Source organism: Maniola jurtina, chromosome 3 (genome assembly GCF_905333055.1).
Source record: "Maniola jurtina chromosome 3, ilManJurt1.1, whole genome shotgun sequence".
NCBI classification, from domain to species: Eukaryota; Metazoa; Arthropoda; class Insecta; order Lepidoptera; family Nymphalidae; genus Maniola; species Maniola jurtina.
In genome coordinates, this window is record NC_060031.1 from 9,534,869 (window position 1) to 9,562,457 (window position 27,589).

Sequence of the window (27,589 nt, forward strand, 5' to 3'; positions counted from 1 at the left end):
AATAAAATATTTTAAATTTTGAATTTATACATACGGGATATTTTATATAGAACTAAATATTAGGATAAATAAAATTGTTACCACAACAAACAAAGGCGTTTGGGTATTTCTTAAAAAAATTGTGTTGAGTAAGTTGAGTTCCATTTTCCTCAAACACGACGGAACCGATTTTGATGTAATTTTTGCGCTACACATCTTTTATCTCGAAATATAAAATGTACATCATGATTACGCCTCAGACTGAATTTCAAGACTGAATTTCAACTAAATACAACTGGAATTTGAAACATCTTCTCCAAATATAAGTATAAAAGGAAATGGTAACTGACTAACTGACTGCCTGATCTATCAACGCATAGCACAACCTACTGGACGGATCGGGCTGAAATTTGACATGCAGGTATTGATATGACGTAGCCATCTGCTGAGAACGCATTTTTGAAAAATCAACCCCTAAGGGGATAAAGGGGCGTGTAGTCCACACGGACGAAGTCGGGGGCATAAGCAAGTTGCAATATAAGGTAACAAAAGGATTTAACTACCCATGGAATTTGCGGACTTGTGGATTGCTGACCAAATGGCGGGCATCAGCGCGTTTATAATTTATAGGTTGGTACTGGGTAGTGATATTAAATAGGTATGTTCTCGATCGCTCATTTGGATACACTTTGGATATTAACAATTAAGTATATTTGTATGAAGACTACGAGCACACTACGAAGCACGAACGCCGCGCGTTTTCGTATAATAAGTATTAAATATTAAGCTAAACTCACCAACGACACGAAATTAATCACCAAAAATGTATCTTTCGGCCTCCTTTCGGTCATATAAATTAGACACTTGGTAATCAGGTTGGAGTTGAATGTTAGAGGCTTATCCGAGTAGGGGACAGCAGTGCGGACTCCGTCGCCGGTATGGTCGCACGTTAACGCGAAATTTCCCCGCGATTTTCGCAAAAACGCAAATAAAATTAGTGTTACGAATATTTTCCGCGCCCCTTACACCTGAAGGGTTTAATGAACTGACTCATTAAATTATGTGAAAACTTGATATGGACTTTTGAATACAGGTAAGACGAGATAAGCGGGAAAGTTAGATTAAAGTTGCTTAGAACTAACTACATTATGCATTCTCCGATACGATATTTCGTAAAGAATTTAAATGGTTTGAATTAATAAATAAAAACATCATAGAATACCTTACGATTTCTTTTACGAAACATGAAGTTAAATAAATATATAAGCTACTTTTGACTTTGTTTTGGTTGTTATCAGTAAACAAAACATGGGTACTTATATTATAGAAAACAAGAGTTATTACTTACAAATAGATGTTTTTAAATGTAAACAACTATGTTGTCTTGTTTTAATAGAAGAGTCGAATCGTTTGAGATAAGACTACTAATAAAAACATAATGATAATATTTTATGCATACATACATAACAAACTTCGAGGCTATCGACATTTGAAACTGATTCATATGATGTAAGAAAAACATTGTCCTTAAAGCGATATAACATAGATTTTATTTTAGAAATAATTAAAATAACTTACGAGTAGGTACCTATCTCGGTTTCACATGGGTGGGCATTCCGATTCTTCAGACTAAAATGTGAATGTGTCGTCTCTTTCTCATGAAAAGTTCTAAATGATGATGAAAATCGAATTAAAATCTACTAATAAGTTTCGAAGATTTAAACACATACACAGACAAATGCCGATTGTATTAGTTACATATACTATCAAATTATATGGGATTAGTAGATATATCTGAAAGGTGAATCGCATAACGGCATATTTATCAGCTAATAATACTCGCCAAACTAATAAAATAAAAATAGTCTGAACCAATAAAAAAAAGCAGCAACCAATTTTCCAGTTCCGCGGCTTCTATGATTTTTTACTTAGGCACCTATGAATCTATTTTGCCTCGTAAAACAACATATCTATCAATCTGTGGTAGGTATATTTTTCTACCTCATCGTTAAAGAGCACATAAATTTAGATAATCCCGTGGGTGTTGGATTTTGCACAGCGTCGTAATGCGCAATGGTGCTGTTTAATGAACCATTCATGTTATACGTATTTGTCTATGGAAGACATTATTATCCACGCCACATCTCCACATCTTCAAAAAATATAAACCGCAACAGATGACATCATCATCGTCATCATCCACCGATGTCCACGACTAGGACTGCCACATGAAACGGTCTTGCGCTGCCTGAATCCAGCGGCTCCCTGCCCAAAAAGATGGGTGTTATAAGTTTGACGTGTGCATCTGTGTATTTTCTGTGGCATCGTAGCCCCTAGACGAATGAACCGATTTTAATTTAGTTTTTTTGTTTAAAAGGTGGCTTGATCGAGAGTGTTCTTAGCTATAATCCAAGAAAATCGGTTCATCCGTTTGAAAGTTATCAGCTCTTTTCTAGTTACTGTAACATTCACTTGTCGGGGGTGTTATAAATTTTTAATTTACACTTGTATATTATCGTCTGTCCATCTAGTCACTAGTGGGAGATCTTCCGATGCTGCGTATTTCGGCACGGGGTCGCCATTTCGATCTATGTGCTCTGCCCATTGCCACTTCAGCTTCTCAATCTGTTGAGCTATGTCGGTTACTCTGGTTCTCCTAAGAACTACTCTTCACCAGAGGACATTCTCGTATAGCAATTCATCCATTATTTGGAGTAGGAGACGAGAAATTTAGGGGGCAGATTTGAATGTACTAAGTAGTTAGATAGCATAATCTCTGGTTTTCTATTTTTTTGTTTATACAAAAATTGTTTACGTATAGTAACAGTCTAAATATACGTCATCAAAAAAATGAAAAGAAAATATTCAATTAAAAAGAGTTTAAACAACCGCTCTAAATAATGGAAGTACGGTTAATTTACACTGACAAGTTTACAAATTACAAAAAGCTGTCTACGTCCGGAACAGAATGCTAAGTGATGCGCGTAAACCACGCCCTAGGCCAATTCCTTTATTTAACTTTTATATTTATTTTCCAAACCCTTTGTTCAGGCTTTTTCCTGACGTAAGGGATCTGGATATTTTTGCAATTTACCCCTTTCCCTACTTACTGCCTACCAGAGACGTTTTTGGAGCATGATTTTAAAATTATCGTATGTATTAGGTGTTACCATTGTAACTAGTAGGTCAATTCTTTTAACAGTTTTATCGGTTTGTGTTCAAAACTCCTCGGCCAGCTTTTCACGGCCCGTCCGCTCGACCATTTTGACGAAAGGCACAGGAATATCAGGAATGTATTCCAGGAATGGACATGGGCTGTTTTTGTCTCTGAAAATTAAACAGTTTCCACGGAATTTGTAAAAAAATCTAAATCCACGTGGGTGAAAACGCAGGCATCGTTAGGTATTTGGTTCAGAGATAGCCTACATCCTGGACACGGATATGAGTTGAACTTTTTATTCTGGAAAATCAAAGAGTTCCCACGGATTTAAGAAGCCTAGTTCCACGCAAATCATCGTGTGCATCATTTAATTTGTACCTATTATAAAACAAATGAAAAACAATTTTTTTTACAAAACCTTTTTATGTCTTTATAAAATTATGTAGTACGTATCTACAGATGGAGGCTCAAGGGACTTCATGTACTTCATTCTTCTATTCCATATATTTATCATTTATTGACGGCTGATTATGATTAGCCTACGCAATCATTTTTAGGGTTCCGTACCACAGTGGTAGAAAAGGAATACTTAGGCTACGTTCACACGGTGACTATTCATTCGATTTTCTCACGTATAAGGTTTTGACGTACCTTTACCACAGATACTGAAAACAACGATTTATAAAATAATTTGTATGCTGTGACAAAAACAAACGATATTTTTTTTGGGTTTTTCACGGTTTATTGCAATGTTCTAGCTCGGAAAAGCAATAATATTTCATACATCCCAATATATGATGTTCATAATTACGTACGGAACCCTAAAAGAGCGAGGCCCGACTTGTACTTGACCGGTTTTTTTTTTAATTCAGCTATCTTTACAAAAATAAACTTAGTTGTGTGTTCCCAGATAAGAGGGATAATTGTTTTTGGGACGAGAAACTCATTTAACCAAACAACAACTATTTATGTTTCTACCCAAGCTACGAAACCCTCGATGAGCGATATTGACTCACACTTGGCTCTTTTATTATACGCTCTACCAGTTCGGCCAGATGATGTTCGTATTAAATCATATTGTTATGTTCGCTCAGTGAATCCAATCCAATACTCTGTAGCACGAATATATATGATAGTCGATAACATAACATTGGGGGCTCATCACGTTCGTCGGTGGACTTCCCGGCTCCTATTAGACAACGATTTGGGAAGACGAAACCAAACTATTAACCTCTGTAACGGCCCCCGACCTCGGTATTCTTTTTTGTCTTGAGTTCTCCATTGTACCTCTTATATAACTAAGTACTTTGCGATGGGACTTTATTACCTATCCATACGAATACTTATTGTAAATCCGAAAGTGTGTCTTTCTGTTTAATAGCTTTTTACGGCCCATTAGTTTAAACCGATTCTGACGAAAGGTACGGAAATAGCTCGCATCCCGGGGACGGACATAGGCTAATTTTTATCCCGGAAATTCAATGAGTACCCATGGGATTTTTAAAAACTTAAATCCAAGTGGACGCAGTCGCGGCCATCATCTAGTTTGTTTGTAGTCCAAATATTATCTTGTGTCAAGTTCACATCCTTGCACTGTTGAGCAGTTGACAGCTCTGAAAGTTATTTAAGTATTTACTAACAGCACTCCGCACTCCGACTAAACCGACTAATCATGGGGGATTCGAAATTGCGACCCTTCGTGTTGACATAATTACGACGAATATTACACATGAAAGTCAAAGTTCTATTTTGACTTCCGCTGAAAATTGGTACGACATGTACGATATGTAACGTGGACCATAAAATTGCTTTGCCACCCTTAGGTTGAATGTCATAAACTACAAGGTCTATTTTCGCTCACAAGATTTGCCATAGTGAAATTTTGTTTAACAGGAAATTGGTGTCAAAAATGGTAAAGCATTTTTATGGTCGAATATATCTACTTGTACATTAAATGTCGGGAACTATTATGTCAGTTGCGTATATTAATGTCGGGAACTATTACGTCAGTTGGGCGAAATGTTTTTGCTAGTTCGCTCGGCCCAACATAGGAGTAAATCCATGTTTCTATCCCAACGGCACCCGGTCGTAAAAGTAAAGTTTGGATTTTTAAACACACACTTTGAAGTTTTTGACTTTGGCTTATACTATTTAGGATTATTTCTCGAGCTCTGATCATCATAACACCTAACACAATACTTTATTTTATTTGATTTTTCACTCATTACTATCCCGCTTTACAAAATAATAATTATGATCGACCTCACTTTTGCATACTGTTTAATTTATAAACGGTTTTAAAGGGTCAAAGGTAAACACCCTGCCATCCCTCGTCATAATTATTATCTTATAATGAATTCTTACATTTAGGAACACAACAACAATTATTTCATATAGGTGTTTCATATAGGTTCTAAAACAGAGTTTGTTAAATAAAAAGGTCAACATTTAATTTACGGCATAAAAGTATGTCCATCGCCCGGATGAAAGTTATCTCTGTGCCAATATCAGTTCTGTGGTTGAGCCGCGAAAAATTATTATCAGACAATAGGTACCTACATCATAAACCTTACCTTGTATGATATTTAGTATGAATATAATTTGAATCGTATGTCACTTTATTGTTTTTACTTTTGCGACGTGACTCCAAAACTCTTCTTTACGTGACAAACTGGAATTTGTCTGCTCGAATTACAACTTTTCTGTAGGTTATGTGACAAAATGGCCGCGAGGCCGGGATGGAGGAAAAATGTTTTATGTAAAAGTTTGCATTAGTGTGTTAGATACAAAGTACTGACACCGAATTAGAATGTTAATTATAAGAAAAAAAGTTTTGAAACTCACATTTTCAGCGGGCGCAACAAGTTATGTTTTTACTCATTTTTTAGATGCTTAGTTATAATTTTCGGTGAGCTTATTAGGTGCTTGATTAAAATATATACGAGCCTAGTAGAATTGTAAATTGTATATAAGCAACGACGATTTTTTATTACCTAATAGATGGTTAATTAGTATTATTAATGGCAAGTCATCTTAAAGCGGCATAGAATTTCCATGACACTGATTCAGAGTGCAAGCCAAAGTCGGATACTTTGGCTTGCACTCTGAACTCTTTGGTTCGTATTCTGTTTTCTTTACTTGACGTAACACTAATAACTCAAAATTTAAAAACCTCCGACACAAAAACCTCTATAAGAAAACTAGAAAAGAGCTGATAACTTTCAAACGGCTTAACCGATTTTCTTCGAAGATAGCTAAGAACACTCTCGATCAAGCCACCTTTCAAACAAAAAAAAAAAAACTAAATTAAAATCATCAGAAAAAATATTCGTACAAAAAACAAACGTGGTTATTTTTTCTGCACTACTTTATATCTTCAGTTAAATGAAATTATGTATTGGCGAAACACAGGGGATTTCGTTTGACATCGAAACAAATAACTGGAGCAAATAAAAAAGTAACTCAATTTAAAAGTAGGTATTAACAGTGATAAATGTTTGGTAATTTTATTTTCAGTCGTTTCAAATGATTTTGGACCAAAAGAAGAGGTTTCCTCGTTTCTGATTCGAACCACTAGGATATGAAACGTCTTTTCGACTTTGTTTTATACTATGTAGTGATGTTAGTGATAGTGATCTAGAAGAATACAGAATTTTGTTTTTGTGTTATATTCAGATTGTTGGATAGTATATATCATGATCAATTGAATAATTGAATAAAAAACTTCGAAACGGAGTACTTTAAAGAACTATCAAGTTAACAACATGCACGTAATAAAAATATCTCATAAGGGGATTATAATCTAAGTACATTTTGGTAAGTTCTCAAAGTTTGCTTTAGACCCATTTAACTAAGTATTTACCTACACTTATCAATACCATTATTCACCTCTCCATTGGTTTATCCGATGAAGAAAGACGATAATTATCATGTTTGCTCTGAGTAACTAAGTCGACAATGCGTATAATAAGGAGATAACAAGGGTTGTTTCACAGACAACTTAACTGACAACATGTAACGAGTCGTCTCGTTATTTTCCATCACCACGTCAGTATAACATTTTATACTCATTTGTGAATATAACTTCAGACTCTTTATTTTACTTAAATGTTAATTCAGGACAATAATAACGACGAATATTTCTGAGTGCGATATAAAGCAGTCACTTCTGCCTTTTTTGCGAGGCATTGTAATTGCAGGCGATATCTCACCTCATAACCCAATTCCAGAGCAACTCTTCAAAGCTCTATCCAAGAAATTATATTGGCTTTCGGGCAAAAATGGAGAACTACATGTTTCAGGATTTTTTTGAGAATTCTATAAATTTTCATCGATTTTCATAAATTTCACTGTAGCGAAGGGTACTGAAGGGTGTAGGATGTGGTTGTTGAAGCCATCTCACAATTTAGATCAATTTTCTCATGAAGTCCCTACGTAACTCGATTGTTATAACTTTCTCATGAAGCATATACGTACCTCCGCGCAAGTTTATTAAGTTCCAGACCTGGTCCTGTGAGTGTTACAGATCTGTTTCAAAGTGTTAGCTGTGATACAGGTATCACAGCAGTTTGAAACAGATCTGTTTTATAATTCGATGGTTATAACTTTCTCATGAAGCCTCTACGAGTCTACGCACCTCCCAAACTTGGTCTTGTGAGTGTTACACGGCTTACACCGTATTTACTGTGATACCTGTACTATAACTCGATGATTATAACTATAAAATACGTCGCTTATGTTAAAACGAGACCAATAATTATGACTAATGCTGGTAATTATGCTGTACTTAATATCAGATATTAAGACTCTAGGTAAGGTACGCCCTAAATCTCTTTTTTTGTCTCGAAATCGCAGCCTAAAAGCCCGACCCGTTATTATCTACTCACATCCATTAGGATCAACCGAGTTAAATATTATACCTACCTTGTACACAATACTGTGCAGTATCGAACAAAAGTATATCTTGAACAAGAGATAAACGGTTCGATTAAAGACTTTTTTTTTTCAGGTTCTATTGTTTTGCTTGCTTTTGCGATGGATTTCGCAAATATTTGAAAATATTTCAGAAAAGCTTAGGATTTCCGCGAAAAGCTGGGTATATACGGATTGAAAATTTATTAATTTCGTTATCAGAGGATGGGTACATAAGTGTGTTCTTGTTCTTGTAAATATTTGAATATCTAGTTTCATTATATAACAAGTAAGTATTTTAAAAGGCTTTAGTTATAAAGAATTTTCGTGTTGAGGAAAAAATTCATTTTTCTTTGAGTATAAATTGAGGCAAAGGAATTCCATTCATTTCAGTGTACCTACTTATTTATACTTTTTCTTTCGTAGAGTAAGATGATATTATTTTCATTTCATTTACTTTCGAACTTTTGTGTATCTTTGATATTAGGTAATGTGCACCAATCTGAAAAAGGCATAATCTTAGATATATAAAATGGAAAAATGACTAACTGACTGCCTGATCTATCGACTCACAGCTCAAACTACTGGACGCATCGTGCTGGGCATGCAGACAGGGAATACTTGTAGTAGATTATTTTGACTTATCTCGTAGGGTTCAGCCAACGTTTGCAATGTAAGCGCAAAAACATGTGTTTATTATACAACATTACATTAGACACCTCTAAAATTATTATCAGTGTTTCTCCACTATATTATGCACGTATTATAACATATAAATCTTCCTCTTGAATCACTCTATCTGTTTTAAAACCGCATCAAAATCCGTTGCGCAGTTTACGCGGGAAGCAACTTTGCTTTATACTATGTAGCGAAATGATGATGGAATTTAAAGTAGTTATAGTGTTATTCCAAATTTAAAGAAAACGGTATTTGCTTTTGTCAAAAATAAATTATTTCTCAGTGATTATTAAATAGTAAAAATCTTCCCAAATTCGTAAAACCCAAGTCCTTTGTTAGTTTTAAGTGAAATAACCATATTAAATTATCAATTAAACCAAAAAAACACGTGCAATCATTGGGACGTCACATGCCAGTATTTCATAGAAGCTCGCATACTAAGCGCGTGTTCTGACGTTTGGTAAAAAGATACTTATTTAAGGCTATCCTTGCCAACGATCCCCCGTCGATTTCCTACGTATGATATTATTGTTCTCATCTCTATCTGCCCTGGTTCGTGCATTCTCGGTTCCTAGATCGGTACATTTGTGATAACCAAATTTCAAATTGCTGTGATTGGCTGAATTTACCATGTTCTTGCTGCGACAGTGAGTTTGAGCCACTAGCGGAACAATGTTAGCCGGTCAGAAATGATTGCAATTAGTCAACCTGTTTGACGTCCGTGTTCTGTTTTCGATTACAAAAAAGAAAAAATTGTTGTTGCAATCATCAATTTTAGCAAATAGTGAAAGAGAGTCGGCCAATCAGAGGTCACAACTACCGTCACACTTTCTGTCACACTATGGCAGTAGGCATACCGAGTAATGAAAACAATTTTTCATTCTGTCTAGGTCGAAGTAGGGTTGCCACCTGGCTCTTTTTGATTTACAGGCTACCACCATCAAAAATACGGGGTTTAGATTTGAAGAAATTTGAAATTTTGAAGTATTTGAAGAATATATATATAGGCGGTGGTTCTCTCTGAAATGCATGGAAAGCCTATTTAGATATTTCAGTTTATTTATAAGTTTTGTATTTTTTCTCTGTATGTTGCCGTATCTTGATTGGTGAACTGTGTTTGCAATGTGGTTTTAAATAAAAGATTTATTTATTTAAATAGCTTTTAAAAACTCTTAATGTTGTAAAGCAAAATGTTATACATTTCATGCATACAATCTTCTCATTTCAACTTAAAATTACATTTAATTTGTAATTCCACCTTCACAGTATCAATACTATGGCCGTAGCCAGGAATCGATTGCGGGAGAGGTTTTATTAGGGCCGGAACTGAATCCTGTCATGAGGAAAAAAACATTCGCTCAACTTTATGGGCTAATTACCTGGTTAGTGGAATTTCGCCTTTCAATTTGACAGTGAGATAAAATACAACAATAAAAAAGCGCGAGCGCAGTGAGCGTAAGTGTTTTTGGTTCAATACAGAAAAAATTAAAGTGAAAGGGAAACGAGTGTAGCCATAGCAAGATTTTATTTTTAAAGCTTCCTATCCATACTAATATTACGAATACGACAGTATATCTATTTGCCTATCTATTTGTTACCCTTTCACGGCCCATCTTCTTTACCAAAATTTTGGTACTTACTATTCAGAGGTAACTTGCATCCCAGACATTTTTTTTAGGCGGCTTTTTAGCCCGGAAAATCCCCCACGGAATTTTTAAAAATCTAAATTCATGCAAACGAAATTGCGGGGTTTACACCAAGTAATAGAAATTCAAAGCGCGAGTGAAGTGAGCGCGAAATGTTTGATATATTTCCAAAAAAAAATTGGAAAGCAAATGCAAGAAATAGTGTAAGTATTATTTTAGGCTTAGGTTTTTGACGGCTTCCCAGGCGCAGTCGCCATTTCGAAATTTCTGGTCTGGTGGGAGGCTTCGGTCATGGCTAGTTATATGGTTAGTATGGCCCTAACGGCCAAGAAATTAGACTGCATCATCACTTACCACTAGAAAAGATTAAAGTCATGGGCTAACTTGTATAAAAAAAGGCTTACATCCTCAAACCAAGCCCCGCCGCCTTGGCTACGACCATGATCAATATCGAGTGGGTTTCGGCTACGCATTGCCGCAAAAGGAAAATATTCTTTCTACTGGACATAACGTCAGTGTTGGATTTCGCCAGCCAGCTCCTGCTGAATTTGTAAAAAACCGGCCAAGTGCGAGTCAGACCCACGCACCGAGGGTTCCGTATTCGGGTATTTTTTCCGACATTTTACTCGAGAAATCAAAAACTGTTATGCATTAAAAAAATATGCATAAAAATAAATAAAAATCTGTTTTAGAATGAACAGGTAAAGCCCTTTCATATGATAACCCACTTGATATATGTAGTTATCTTACTTTGAAAATTGAAAATACTAATATTTGTTCATGAACACATGACAGACGGATAGAAGGACAAATGGACAGACGGACAGACGGAAAGACTGACAGACTGACAGACAACGAAGTGATCCTATAAGAGTTCTTTTTTGCTTTTGAGTTACGGAACCCTAAAAATATTTAGTTTTATTTGCCCCGTATTTTATTTTCATAATTACAGGTTTCTGTATCCTGAAATACGGGGTAACCAGTAAAATACGGGGCCTCTGGCAACCCTATTCGGAAAACACTGTCACATTCAATTTAATGTCAAATATTTTGTTTTCAATTACAGAAAGCTGCATCAATCATTATTACAATATTTTCTTTGTTGTGATTGGCTGAATTTTAGAGTTTCAGCCAATAAAGAGACTATTTGCCAACTAAACGTCATAACAATATAAATGCCAGAAAGTTTAACCAAATAAAACAAACTTAATGAGAACCTAGTGAGAATGCAAACGGCACACAATTTATAATACATATTATGTTAGTCGTATATAATAGATATTATAGTAGTCGTTCACTTTGGTAATAGTCAGATTGTCATCAGTTAAATTGATATTGGTTGATGTATCGTAAATTATTGTTTCGGTGACAAATATTTTTATTATCTATTTATCTTTGAACAGAATGGAATAGAATGAAATGGAATGGAAATACAATGATAAATTTTTATTCCTGTAAACTTTTAGGTAAACTTCAAAGTGTTTTTGGATGGTCAGAAAAATTTACCACTGGTTCGGAATGCCGATCCTACGTTTTCTAGGGTTTCGTACCTCAAAATGAAAAACGGAACTCTTATAGGATCACTTTGTTGTCTATCTCTCTGTCTGTCGTGTGTGTCAAGAAAACCTCTAGGGTACTTCCCGTTGACTCAAAACCATGAAATTTGGCAGGTAACCTAACTGCGTAATTTTGGGTAGTTTTTTTAATCGATAAAGAAAGTTTGCGACATTGTTCAATAAAAAATTTGGATTCCAACTCCTCAACCCTGATGTTGCAGGGGACCTGACTACTAAAGCTAATGGGATTTAAAAAGTGTCGATTATTAATTGATATTGAAGGTATCTATACCAAGTAAACACTTTGTCGTTGACCTCAACCCTGATGCTGTAAGAAATTGCATTCCTAAATCCTGGTGATCCCTCGGGAATTGAAAAGGATCATCCGTTTAAATATTCTTACGTGATACAGAAACAAGTTGCATCCCGGGGACGGGCTATTACGGAGAGGCAACTTTTGTTCTGGGAAATGAAAGGATCGGGATTTTTAAAAACCTAAATCCACGCGAGCGAAGCTGCAGGCATTAGCTAGTTGTAAATATATTTAGAAGCTACTATAAGATAATAGATAAGGTACTTATTTCCTTATATTTTTATTGTATGGCAGCGCGCGGTTTTAAATTATAAATTGCACGTCCTGTCCTTTTCTGTAATACATTTTTTTCTCAATATCTACCGCTTTATCTCATAGCAAGAGTCCGTAAGACATAATACAGTGAAAATAAGCAAAATATACAATTTTTGCAGTTTCCACGTCAGTACCTGTCGAATTTTTCTAACAGTGTAAGCAGCAGAGCTGAGTTTACCATCAAGTGTTGATATGTGGGTGTTCCATAGAAGCTTTGCATCTAACATTATACCGAGAAACACGGGGTTCTCCTTTATTTTCAACATATGATTATTTATCAATGAATTTATGTCATTTAAGGTCCTGGTATTGGGCAGTGTGAATTCAACACACTTAGATTTCTTTGCATTTGGAAGTAAATTGTTAGCAATAAATCAGAGAGTGACCTGTGATATGGCATTACATATAGTATACATTGTCAAAAATTATAATATTAAAGCTGTGCGTATTGCGTGAGGAATAGGTTGCAAGAGAGTTGCAACTTGCAGGGTTTGATGCATGCGCTATTGCCAGCAAACATGAGACATATTTTTATCTACAGGCAACGTCTGAGTAGGTAACGCATACGTCTAACGCAAGTTGAAATGTACCAGTGTATTTAGTTAGACCTATCGACAAGTTTGGAGTTGGGTGCAGTCTAAATGTGGCCCGTGTGTTTAGACTGTCAGTTTCTGTCAGTTTCACGTGTCGTCCCCCGCACTTCACCACCCCGCTTGCACAAATCGAGACAGCACGAAATTTTCAAGATTTCTGGGTGTAATTTCTGGTTTTCGTAGTTCCCACATAATTATAACAATATAAAATATATAACGATAATTTTTTTACTACATAATATTCATTAAATTTTCTAGGTCTGTGGTTTTTCCAAATTTCATTAAATTGCTTCGTTGTCTAGAAAAACGAGCACAAAGTTGGGCCTTTTTTTAAAGAAAAATACAAATCTTTGAGCCCCTGTAATTTTAAAACTACATATTTTTAGAAAAATCTAAAACACCACAGACACAGATATTAGTTTCTAGACTATGTCTGCAAAATTTCATGGACTTTGGTTGCTTAATATTCAAATGAAATGGGAACTACGATTGTATGGAGTAAGTGACGGAGAGAGCTCTGTTAACTAGTTGTCAAACACCGGATCACCATATTATACATAGGTATCTACGCGTAGCACAAAAGAACTGTAAAATAACACTGAACAATACTGTTGGCTAGACAAACACATTTCTTCTCCTTTTAAGTTTCTGCGCTACGCTAAACTAAGTTAGATCCAAGTGCTCAGCCCTTAATACTGTAGTAAATCCTACTTGAACCATTATCTGCTACGGGCTATATGCGCTGTAGTGTGCACGTGAATTTATTTTTATTGCAAAAGTTTTGCTTCACAGTGTTCAAACTTAGTTCTTGTAAATAATGACTTGTTGTTAGCTAAATAATTACTTGAATAGCTGATACAATATACTCTAAAAGCAACTCATCTTTGAGGTAGGTACTTGCATACGATTATGTCAGTAATTAGCCCAGTTTGTGTACGCACTATTATAGCATTAGGTAGCCATCACCTAAAAGCTCTAGTAACTTGACTTACCTAAGCACTCAGATCGTAATAGATGCCCGTAAGGGACTAGCAAAGCCAATTAGCGGTAGTATGTATAGTATGTTGTAAATTGCAGATCTCATCTCCTCTAAAATAATAATACATTAATAATGTATTTATGTATAAAAGAGACGGAATTACATTTCACAAGTGACAGGCTTTTAATAATTAAGTAAGCACATTCGTGGACGCATTTATTATGGAAGTAGGCTTTTATATAAATCCATGTCAGAGCACATCAACACCCAACAACCGTCCTCAAGTCGGATTATGGTAGTGAGTTTCTGAGCATACAAAGTGTTTACTAGGATTTGATTTGAGAAAACACGCATCGCGATGGGGCTTTGCTAATTTGTGTGTGACCTTAGGCCAAGTATTCACGAGCAATAAAACATGCAAAAGTCAAATTGCGGCAATTAATTTCCAATGGAAAAACTTGCAGAAATTGATTTGCTTGTTGCAAGTGTCTATGTAGATAAGTATAGTGCAGAGCTGACTTCTGCCAGTTTTATTGCTAGTAAAGACTTGGCATTATTACAGTAATTGAAAAATGTATATCGTGTTTCAAACTTAGCCCATAACTCAAAGCAAGTTTGTGTAAGATGGTCATAATTTGCGTGGAAATTTTGTAACTTGCCACATGGGTATGATCCACGGTACCTATAGTATTTACCTACTGATCCAAAGTATGACAAATGACCGAAGTTGAGACAAATGTTGTTTTTATTGCTGTTCCACAGGTTTCTTATTACTGAATTTATTTGTAAAAAAAAAATTTGCCGCATTTAACTCTTGTAAGACCTTGTATCTACATTCTTGCTAGGATTTTCCTGAAAAGCCACAGCAGATATACTTAAGCTTGAAGGTGAGTACCTATACTTACCAAAATCATTCGCGACTGATTAGACGGCTGTATTCTTTCCACATACGATTATGCCGTCCAAATACTACTTGACAAAAATCGATTGCTCAAGTTATAACAAGTGTTAATTAAAAATTTATAACACCCCCGACAAGTGAAGATTACAGTAACTAGAAAAGAGCTGATAACTTTCAAACGGCTGAACCGATTTTTTTGGATTATAACTAAGAACACTCTCGATCAAGCCACCTTTCAAACAAAAAAACTAAATTAAAATCGGTTCATTGCTACAGGCAGATACACAGATACACACGTCAAACTTATAACACCCCTCTTTTTGGGTCGGGGGTTAAAAAACAGCAAATATTACCTACTATTTTTACTGGTTGCCGCTGTACGGTACTTTAGAGCACTATTTAGTCGACTTCTGTGTGACTACATGTCTGAATAGTCCTTTAAAGTAGCCCCTATCTTAACTATGAATCCCGGTGCTGATCACCGTTTTCCTTAAAAGGAATTCATACAGCGGCAACCATGAAAATGCATTCCATAAATGTTGAATATGACACATGAATCGTCCTCTAAAGAAGCTCCTATCTTGATTATAAATTCCAGTGCAAAACCACTGTAGATTCAACAATCAAAGCAATAATGAAGTTTTCTATATTCGCCTATTTCGGTACTCTATCTCTAAAAGACAATACAACCACGAACATTTCGTTACTACTTAGATCAATAATAAATAGGTTTATGTTTGTTAATGTTCGTTCAAAATGTCTCATCGTTCTTGATAAATAGTACCTATTACTTTAATAACAAAATAAAGATATTCAAGAGAATTGCGCAGAGTGGAAATATAAATCTTCAGACGATGCCAGGTTTTCCATCAATTTTAATTGCCTTTCTTCTGTTGTTCTTTGTCGATGATGTTATTTCTAGATAGATTCAGTTCATACCTAGTAGGTACCTACAAACTATGAATCTATCTTGAATCCATTTATTTTATTTGTCACCTTCATTTGTGGGCACTATGTTATCTCTGGTAACATTAAAAAAACCGGCCAAGTGCGAGTCAGACTCGCGCACTGAGGGTTCCGCACTCAAGTATTTTTTCCAACATTTTGCACGATAAATCAAAAACTAATATAATACATCAAAATAAATAAAAATCTGATTTAGAATGTACAGGTGAAGCCCTTTCATATGATACCACACTTGGTATAGTTATCTTACTTTGAAAATTGAAACACATTTTAATTTTTTTTAAATGATGTAACCACAAAGCGGTTTTCAGATTTATACTGTACCTGTACTTGTGCTATAAGACCTACCTAGCTGCCAAATTTCATGATTCTAGGTCAACGGGAAGTACGCTATAGGTTTTAGGTTTTTAGGACGGACGGACGGACGGACGGACAGACAGACAGACAACAAAGTGATCCTATAAGGGTTCCGTTTTTCCTTTTGAGGTACGGAACCCTAAAAACGTCAAAATTCCATAGAACTAAGTCACGGAATTAAAAATCAGACTAGATAGGTAGGTACCTCATTAGGTACCTACTAAGCTTCAGAATTGAAAATCTACCATAAACTAGCCGGCAGATCTAGTTTGTTACACTTAAGTAATGTAGTAACCCCTCTTTACACTTTTACACTTTACAACTATAATAATAATCAAGCTCCTTCTCAAAATACCTCTGGGAAACATACGCGCCGGTCCCCATCTGTAGTTAGATATAAGTATGTCGTTGGCTTTCTACCTACGATAAGTCCTTATTAAAAAAGTTATCACAGAGGCTTTTCAAGTCATAGAACTTGAGGACTCTGTCCGTCACTCGTTTCATACAATCGTAGTTCCAATTTCATTTGAATATTAAGCAACCAAAGTCCATGAAATTTTGCAGACATATTCTAGTAACTAATATCTGTCTGTGGTTTTCCAGATTTCTGTTAAAATATTCGGTTTCAAAGTTACGCGGTCTTAAAAATTTTCATACAAATCTTTGAGCCCCTGTAATTTTAAAACTACACATTTTTAGAAAAATCTAAAACACCACAGACACAGATATTAAATTCTAGAATATGTCTGCAAAATTTCATGGACTTAGGTTGCTTAATATTCAAATGAAATTGGAACTACGATTGTATGAAACGAGTGACGGAGAGAGCCCTGTAAAAGGAAAAATAGTAGATTTTTCTGTGAGGGACTCAAACGAGCCATTTCATATGAGATGTTTAGCCTAGAGATTATCGAATCGAGTAGAGTATGATTTGGAGTACATATTGCGATATTTGTTTGTTTGAACGATTATTTATTATTTGTTTCTTGCAAAATGGTGGGATCTATTCCCAATATAATATATAATATAAAGGTATATAATAATCTAAAGGTTTTTTGGAGAGGGAAAGCTGTGTTTGAGCTTTGAATCTGTGTCGCCTCCCTTTGTATTGTCGATCACTTCTATTTATCTGTTGATTGTGATGATTATTGCTGATTGCACTTAAAACCACTTGACACCGCAATAATTATTTTTTCTTCTATTCATATATTCGACACGACTTCAAGTTCATTTTAATACGGTGGCCGATGATGAAACGAGTCAAAAGCGCCACTTCCGTCACAATGGTAAATTATTATGGCGATTCAAAAGCATTTATAAAAGTTTAATTAAATAAAAATATATTCTATTCTATTCTATTCCACGGGAAGTTATTCGGCTGACTTGCTTTATATTATTTTGTGCTCGAAGGCAGAAATTCGATAGCTTTTCTCGAGCTGAACGTGTAGCTTCGCATATCATGGTATACGTCGCGATCAAAAGCACACCTTTATATTTTTATCACGAAATTCATGTTTTTCATAGAAATGCGGGCATTGAATATTTTACACGAGCTAGAATTTATAAATCCTTACAAAACAAAAGCAAGCTTATCGTATAACATATTGTAGAAGTACTTACCTATTGCGTACTCGTACTAATTTTTTATTTTAATTTACTAGCTTACTTATTAGTCATACAAAAACCATAAACTCAAAGTCAGTACTCAATAGGCAATTGGGTTACATATCCTTTTTTATGATTTCGTAGTATAACAATGAAGGAACTTGTAGTTTTTTTATTTTTTTTAAAGAATATTAGCCATGTTAAATGACTAACATCCCCCTTTCCTCTCCAACTAAGCGTCAGGCTTGTGCTAGGGCAATAGTGCAACGGGCGGGGTTTGAACCGTCGACCTTACGGTTTTCAGTCCACTCCTTTACCGGTTAAGCTATTGAGGCTCAATTTCATTCAGTCTGTCTATTGGTCCATGTGTGGCAGCTGACGCTAAAAAGGTAGGTACTTAAATGTATATTTCGAAGAAAAATCGGTCAATAGAAAATACAGATTCGGTAAAAATAACCACTCTCTACCTATTACGATTCACGAAATACCTACAGCCCGCCGACAGACAGATAGAAGGACGGATGGACAGCAGAGGCTTAGTAACAGGGTCCCGTTGGCACCCTTTGGGTACGAAACCCTAAAAGTAGCCTGCGATGCCCAGGGCCTAGGGGTGGGCACTTTTGATGATATACTTCTAAAATCCTAAGGAATCCTAAGGAAAGGTTAATGTCTAACTTGCCCGTATTACCAGTGTACATACAGTTTACTCGTATGGTATGCTTTCGTAAAAATTGTGCGGTTTTGATTCAACTTGTTTTATTTATGAAGACAAGGTTGATGACAATTGATATTATTCGATGTAATCTAATCGTACGGGAGAATTGATTTACATACGAATTACCAAGCCTGTAGATGACAGTCTAATACATACTTTTGTTTCTATTTATATTTGATAATTTTTCATTTGCCAAAATTTGATAATAAAGTTGTCCAATTTGTTAAAGAGTTGTTCCATGCATATTATGGCATATAGGTACGTGTTGAATTGTTCTACATTTTGTTTAATTCTATCTACTATGTACCTTAATCTTTGATATAGACTAATAGTATGTGTACCTAACTTCGCACGTAAGCATGTCTTTGAAATACAAAGTTTAATAGGAGTTCTCTTAGTTCAACGAGAAAGAGATATTGAGATATTTTGTAAGGAGTATCCTAACAAAATAGATTACACCTTAATACACCTAATATCGATAGGTAGATCTATTTGGTAACAATATCTTTTTGTTATTAGGTACCTACCTATCTTAAAGCCAATCTGACGCCCACATGATCTTTGCCTGTTTACTAAGATATCACTCTACAGGGTCATTGACCTTCCAAAATAAGGCTGAAATCTGAAGTAATTATCTGCTCAAAAGAGCAACCATGTTATAAAAAAAGTAAAAAAGCTAGCTTATTCATATATTATAGTCATCTAGTTTAACAATGTTAAAATAATTTACTGTGTCTTAACTCTTAAGACTCTGTTTATTTTATCTCAACAAAGTTGTTAAGTGAATAGTGAAAACCCACGAGTTTTACTTGATAGACGTTTATGTTAGCAAGCAGGCTTGATTTTCGAGACAAATATGTCTACAACATTATTGTACAACTTTTCATATTTTAGGTCCATAGCTGCGTGACAGATGGTTAAAGTTACCTTATGGTTATGGTTAAACTTTGACCTTTTAAAGGTACTCTATACCCTATACACTATACCCTATAAGCGCCCCGCACGACATTCTCTCCAGCCGCGACGCGCGGCAGTGACGCGCTACGCGGTACGCGCGTCGCGGCTGGAGAGAATATCGTGCGGGGCGCTGCCGTGACGCGCAGTTCAGCTGCAGTTCAGTTCGAGTGCGTGGGCACCTTTATGACTAATATTATCATTCCGAAAATTTCACGAGAAAGTTTCATTATAATATGCATTGTTATATTCATAATCATTTTCAATTATAGGCTGTTATTTCATCATCAAGTTATATTAACATTCATATTTATCAATAAAATAGGTATAGGGTGCGCAAAACAAGTCAATCTGAATATGAGGCATAGTATGACTGCGCATTATACAAAAACAGATCTTAGCCGGGCTAAGGTATCCTTAGTCCTTAGTCTGTAACCATTGCAAATTGCAATGTTGCAACTTCAGATCGGACTATTGCTTCTACGATCACTGTACCCGTGTGAAACCGGGACTGGTCAACTAGTCTTTGATATTATTTTCTTGTTACAGATTTTCAAAATGAGGACTAAAGATTTGGATGAAGACAAAACAAAGCGGATAATATTACAATACCGATGACCAAATGTAAATTTGTGAGAAGATACCGAGCATGGCAAACGTGACAGATGCAAATTGCGTCCCCGGCGCAACTAATTTTAATAGAGCATATAGTAGATTGCACGGGTACATTGCTATAGTAATATGTATCATCGGGTCCGCCACAAACTCAATCAACATCGCTGTACTCAGTCGTCGAGAGATGGCTACTTCCACAAATTCAATTCTCACTGGCCTCGCCGTTGCAGATCTTCTCGTCATGTTAGAATACATACCGTATGCCTTGCATATGAACATTAAAATCGGTCCTCAAGTAAATAAGAATACTTACGCTTGGGCGGTCTTCGTTTATTTCCATTCGATCTTCAGCCAAACATTTCATACGATATCAATCTGGTTAGCAGTGACGTTGGCCGTGTGGCGATATATCGCTATAGCCTTCCCCCAGAAGAACCGAACATGGTGTAGCAAGAGAAACACGACCCTGGCAATCGTAAGCGCCTACGTTATATGCCCCTTCCTGTGTCTCCCGATTTATTTCGCGATGAACATAGTGCCAAATGAAGTGACTCCACATAACAATTCTGAATTCGCAGAGGACTTGTCACTTCCCCACAACCGGACCGTTTACGTGTTAGAAATGTCTAAAAATAAAGAGTTAGTGACTGCAATAATGTGGATTTATAGTGTAATTTTGAAACTGGTGCCAAGTATAGCATTATCAGTGTTAAGTACCTGTTTAATATCGAAGTTAACTACGACGGAAAGGAGGAGGCAAAAACTGCTCAAGCGGTCCATAATTGGCCCTAACGAGGCAAGTACAATCAAACAGTTTTTAATTACGAAATTTAGGTAATATCTGTGCTAATATTATAAAAAGGAAAGATTTGTTTGTTCTTTTGTGAAGAAAGAGTGTCAGTTCTTGTTAAATTAACTTCAACACCATATGCACTAGACAATCCCGATCATTTTGATATGCGATTTACTGCAATACACAAACTTTTACTAGAGAAATAGAAAAAATAATACGGAGACAGCAACACACCGTGTTGTTGTTTACGCCTAGTCCGCCATCCGTTGATGAAATTAAATATAAACTTTTTAATAAAATTATAATTTAAACTTAATTTGAACCGATTTTAACAATCCTAACACCATTAGAAAGCTACTTTATAAAAAAGTAAAATAGGTTGTAAATTACATAATATATCGTGGGCGAAGTCGCGGAAAAAGCTAGTACATTATACAACCAGATATATACTAGACTATACAAATATTTCTTTACGTTACATGTAGGTAAAGTATTGTACATAATAAAATATCATGATGTAACTCGCATGAATGCAAGCGCACTGCTGAAATTATGCAAAAATGTAATGACTCACTTTCCATACAATTACCAAACATTACCTTCTGAAATGTTCTGCCATAAATCGACGATTACAAACGCTTGTAAAATAAGGCCTAGTTGGCTGCGTCTTAGCGTTTTGCATATGACATCAAATATTTCATATTGCGGATACGGTAAACCAGTCTAATTAGTAGGTAAACAAGTGTAAATTAAAAATTTATAACACCCCCGACAGGTGAAGGTTACAGCAACTAGAAAAGAGCTGATAACTTTCAAACGGCTGAACCGATTTTCTTGAATTATAGCTAAGAACACTCTCGATCAAGCTACCTTTCAAACAAAAAAAACTAAATTAAAATCGGTTCATTAGTTCAGGAGCTACGATGCCACAGACAGATACACAGATACACACGTCAAACTTATAACACCCCTCTTTTTGGGTCGGGGGTTAAAAATATTGAGATAAATCCGTCGAGTTTGGTAAAATATGGACAGTGTTAGTAAGTGACGTAATTTTTAAGAGTCACTATCACCACTATCACTCAGATACTATTAGCAGGTTGCAGGCCGGGCTTGCTTGGCCACTTGATATGAGAAAACAATCTACAGGCGGCGCGTCTCTTCACGACACCTCTCTTACGAGAGATGAGAGATAACAGTTTACGCGATAGAAAGAGAGGTGTTTACTAAATTTTAGACCACAGTGGTGTGTATGCTGAATTTTACTTTATTGCGTAGTAATAAGAGTCACTATTTCATTAAGCCTATTTGCGGAGCGAGCTTTCTGTACCAAGATAGGTACTATTAAGTATATTCTGTGTACTTATATTACTCGAATTATAGTTTTTGAGGATTTTCTTTGTCCATTTTAGATAAGGATCCATTTTAGTAGACTACGATTGCTTACTGACTTTCTATTACATTTTTTTGTGTAAATATATAAATTAATCTAGGTTTTATTATTGATATTTAAGTGATTGCCATTTCTTGGAACTTGAACAGCAAGCACTATTATATCTACGAACTATAAACGTAAAATATCATATACCTACCTATATATCCTTAGTCTTACCTGATAATATTATGCTGATTACGATCTCTGTCCTAATTATTACCTGCATAATATCTGTCACGTTTGTATCGCTATTAGATCCAATTAAATGGGTTTAATTATAATATGAAAATGAGGAAATTCTGTAACCGCTTAAGGGCGTGCAGATTGTTGTAATTATATATCTTTAGCTATCTATACTAATAAATAAAATTGGAGTGTCTGTCTGTAATTTCGAAATAACTACCGCATATTAAGGTCATATGGTTATTTGAACGATACCATAACTGAATCACACGTTTTTTAAATTTTTGTCTGTCTGTCTGTCTGTCTGTCTGTTTGAAAAGGCTAATCTTCGGAACGGCTGAACCGATTTTAACGGGATTTTCACATACAAGTAGAGGATTGACCAGGGTGTGACATAGGCTACTTTTTTAACCGACTTTCAAGAAGGGAGTTGTGTTTTTTTACCTATGTGCACCAAAATCTCCGAGATTTCTGAACCGTTTTGCGTCATTTCTTTTTTAATCGATAGAGGAATTTTGCGACATTATTTCATAAAAAATTTGGATTCCAACTCCTCAATCCTGATGCTGCAGGGGATCTGAATAATCCACGCGGGCGAAGCTGCGGGCATCAGCTAGTTTAGGAATATAGCAAACGTAAGAATATTACTTTTCTTTTATCATATTTTATTATTATGCTAATATTGTATTCATTTATTTGAAGCTGAAGGAAATAGGAAATCGTGAATGATTTTCTAGACCATTCATAATATTATTATTTCCATGGTAGGTATATTTTGCAGGGTTTCTAACATGAATTAATGTTAGATTCTACTTTTTAAAGCAGACGAGCACTTTATAACCTTCAATAACTTGCCTTGACTCAATGTGCCTTGTTTCTGCTTTGGTCGATTTTTGAATATAGATTCAACTTCATTAAAATTCTGTAATAACTAAGTAGGTAGGTAATATTATAACTGTTCTGCGAAAATCTTTGTTCGGTAAATAAAAATGTACTTAGAAATTAAAATTGTTATGCAAAACTTGGTACTTTAATCGTCGAAAAAGCTTGTCGCGACGTCATTAACAGTAAGCCCGGGGTTACTTTATTATGAAAAACCCAAATGGCGAGCTTTGAATAAATTATAAGAAATCCAGGCAAACTTTATACTTATAAAAAGATTTATTTTATCATTTTTAACCCCCGACCCAAAAAGAGGGGTGTTATAAGTTTGACGTGTGTATCTGAGTATCTGTCTGTGGCATCGTAACTCCTAAACTAATGAACCGATTTTAATTTAGTTTTTTTTGTTTGCAAGGTGGCTTGATCGAGAGTGTTCTTAGCTATAATCCAAGAAAATAGGTTCAGCCGTTTGAAAGTTATCAGCTCTTTTCTAGTTACTTAATTAACTTAATGCATAAAAAAGTTTTACTCCAAGAAAATCATTTTAATGAAACATGTTAAGTTAAAATATTCCTGTGTTTGAGTGAACTTGAAATATTTTTGTAAATCCATAACACAATAGCTTTTTGTCCACGATTTTGTATGGGTGATCTTTCAAGATGCAAGTTTTTCTGTCACTTTCGCCATTATTGGTTATGCAATTGTACCGCTAAAAGGAAATCGATCTAATAACGCATAGCGAGGTACATAATCTCATTTATAATATTGGCATGGATTTAGTGTACATTTTTAAAATAAATAGGTAGGTAAATAAATATACAAAGACATAGCAACATACCAATGTTAAAGCACTTAAGATCAAAGGAAAATTTCAATTACGAGTAGGTATATCTGTTGTTAGTTCGCCTTTGTATAATACTAACTCGTAACCAGAATGTAAATAAGAAAATTGATTTAGTAGACGTTGAGCTTCATAGAGAAATTTACTGGCAGATTTTTAGTTGCACACTTGTATGGAAAATATTCTGGTAATTAATAAGTTCGAATAGAAGTCATACAGTTTTTATTAGCGCTATTTTATATTTTTACTAACTATCTTGCCCCATATTTTTATGATTGGGTTTACCCACAGAAATCCAAATACTAGTCTTTTAAATCTGTGGGCTTACCTTTATACTATACGTTAATATATAAAAATACATTGATGGCTTACATCAATATATTGGCAGGTAAAACTACATTGAAATCCACCACGTGAAAGCTGCATTGAAGACCACTAAAAAGTTATAAAATATGTAATACTAGGCGAGGCCCGCGAGTTCGTCTACGTGGAAACTCTTAGTTTTGCCGGGGTTAAAAGTTGCCTATGCCCGTCTCCGGGGTGTAAGCTATCTCTGAACCAAGCTTGAAAGTGTTATCTACTCTTTTCTAGTTACTGTAACCTTCACTTGTCGGGGGTGTTATAAATTTTTAATTTACACTTGTAGTAGATTGAAAACTCTATAATAGGTATAGTAAAGTTAGTGTTCAGTTTACTTCGAAACATTAATTTTATTTAGAAAAGGCGCATCGGTGCACTCCCACGCTGCGTCAGTAAGCTTTTACCCGACAGCACCAGGAAACATTAGATAAAGCTTCACACATACTATGTATTACACAAACAAAGTAGATAGCAAAATACTTCGCTAGGGTAAATTGTGAAATATTAATAAAGTTATTACTTGAACAAACATTGTATAGTTTCCTCATTTTGCGAAAACCGAATAGTTTATGTATTCTAAACAATACTGCTTACTTACCATGGTTCATTCGTAGTTTTGTATTAGTATTGTTCGTAAACAGCTAGTTAGTTGTTTAGCGGTGTTTACACAAACTTTCTGTTTGATGGCTCTTTGTTTATAGCCCGAGAAGCAGCAGTGTTTGGCGACAAGTTTGGCTGAGGAGGCGTCGGCTCGACGAACTAGCCGGACGGACCGGACGACTCGAATGCTGTTAGCCGTCCTTGGCCTCTTTCTTTCCACGGAAGTTCCACAGGGGCTCTTGGGCCTCGCTAGTGCATTAGCCCCAGACTTCTTCAAAAACTGCTACAGTATGTTTGGTAAGCGCAATTTTAAAATTTATCTATACATATAATAAAATTGTAGAAAAGTGGTGTCTGTACAATGGAAATATATAAAAAAAATTAGCAGGGGTTGTTATTATATCGATGCCGAACCCGAAATTGTAATTAATTTTTTTTTTGTCTGTTTGTCTGTGTGTTTGTGCACGCTAATATCAGAAACGGCTTATTCGATTTAGATACGGTTTTCACTAATATATTGTGGTAAGCTTCACTTAACATTTAGTGTTTATTTCATGTCAATCGGTTCATAAATAAAAAAGTTATGTCAATTTAAAGAATCACGGCGAACATTTTTAACGTACAGATACACGCCTGGCGCCTGAGCGTCCGTGGCTATATTATAAAGCGCGCTGAGAGCTATTCCACGAGAACGAAGTCGCGGGCACAGCTAGTAATTTATAAAAGCTACCAGCAACTGATAGATATATCGATAGAGATAAATAAACCGAGGTATGAGGTAATACGGTTTTTATACGTACCTTCATGATCAACCGATAGACGTTCACTCATCACTGCGTCTTGGGAACTTCCACACGCACTGGTCTATTCTGGTAGGAGGCTTCGGCCGAGGCTAGTTACCACCTTTCCAGCAAAGCGTTACCGCCAAGGTTTTTAGCTTTGCGGTATGATGCCGTGTAGAAACCGATAATGGGTTTGGGCTTATTATAACTGTCATATCTAGCACGCTACCATCTTAGATTACATCATCACTTTCTACCAGGTGAGATTGCAGTCAAGGGCTAACTTATGACCGAAAAAAAATATTAATAAAAAAAGCCGCGCCTCGCAATCTGTCTTATGGTCGTTGTATCAGCATCAAAAGTGCACACTATAATTCACACACATGGGTAACAAACAACTGCATAGTTAGTTGAGACTTTTATGCAAATTACAACAAATAAGGTGGGTCCAATGCGACCCAAATAATGTGAGTTTATAAAGTTAGTTGAGACTTTTATGCAAATCAATATGTGTGTTTATAAACTGATTCGCTGTTGTAGAGGGTCCAACTTATTTCTAATTTGCATAAAAGCCTCAACTAACTATGCCGTTGTTACCCATGTGCCTGAATTCTTACGACGTCAATAAAACCTAATGGCAAGAAAGGCTCGTAAAGCGTCGCATCAAAAACGCAAATCGCCAATTTAAGAATGTGCTGGCAAAGGCAGTAAAGTTTTGATGATATCATTAATTAATTAATCTAGCTATAATCCCATAAGATGATGAAACTAATACAAGAACTAATTTTCCTTTTGGCAATCGATTCGAAATTAGGTATGTTCGCTGGTAAAACTAAAACCTAAAAAATAAAAATGCTGAAATTTGAAAAACAGCTATTATGACGTAGACATCTGCTACGAAAGGATTTTGAAATTACAACCCATAAAGGGGTGAAATAGGGGGTTGAAATTTGTGTAGTCCAAGCAGATGAAGTCGCGGGCATAAGCTAGAATATAAATAACATTTATAACGTACACAATCTACAATCGAAACGGCCGGAAACAAATAGATTTTGAACGATTAATTTTATAATCGTCGATCGATCCATTAGTATAAAATGGAAAAATATTATGGTAACATTACGGTATTGATCTATTTAGTCAACAATTATTATGCTATGGTGTGTTTTGGTATTTTATAATGAATGGTATCACATTTTCTAATTAATATACTAATTACTGTGGGCTCTATCAGCATTAAAATTATGTTATGAACATGTTATGAAATTTATTACCTAAGTTAATTAAAATTCTAGTAAGTGGAATCAGTAACAAAAATACTTATTCATGTATTTACGTACTAAAGTCTTTGATGAATAAAGATGAACTTACCAATATCAAACAGTATTCTAATAATAACAATTTATTTTTACCGGTTAGTTTGGTTTAACGAATATGTGTACAAGTATGTACCTACTTAGATATCCGTTT

The 27,589-nt window shown here is 35.3% G+C and overlaps 1 protein-coding gene across 2 annotated transcripts in view; it reads left to right on the forward strand.

Annotated features, from left to right (window-relative positions):
* The first annotated feature begins 868 nt into the window (after positions 1 to 868).
* Positions 869 to 27,589, forward strand: part of LOC123879407 (G-protein coupled receptor dmsr-1-like) — a 37,917-nt gene continuing 11,196 nt past the window's right edge. For both annotated transcript variants that reach the window (XM_045927109.1, XM_045927101.1), the window contains exons 1-3: positions 869 to 1,072; positions 20,178 to 21,039; positions 25,439 to 25,634. In XM_045927109.1, coding sequence (XP_045783065.1) covers positions 20,278 to 21,039; positions 25,439 to 25,634 — 958 coding nt within the window. In that variant the 5' untranslated portion in view covers positions 869 to 1,072; positions 20,178 to 20,277. The remainder of the gene's footprint in view (positions 1,073 to 20,177; positions 21,040 to 25,438; positions 25,635 to 27,589) is intronic.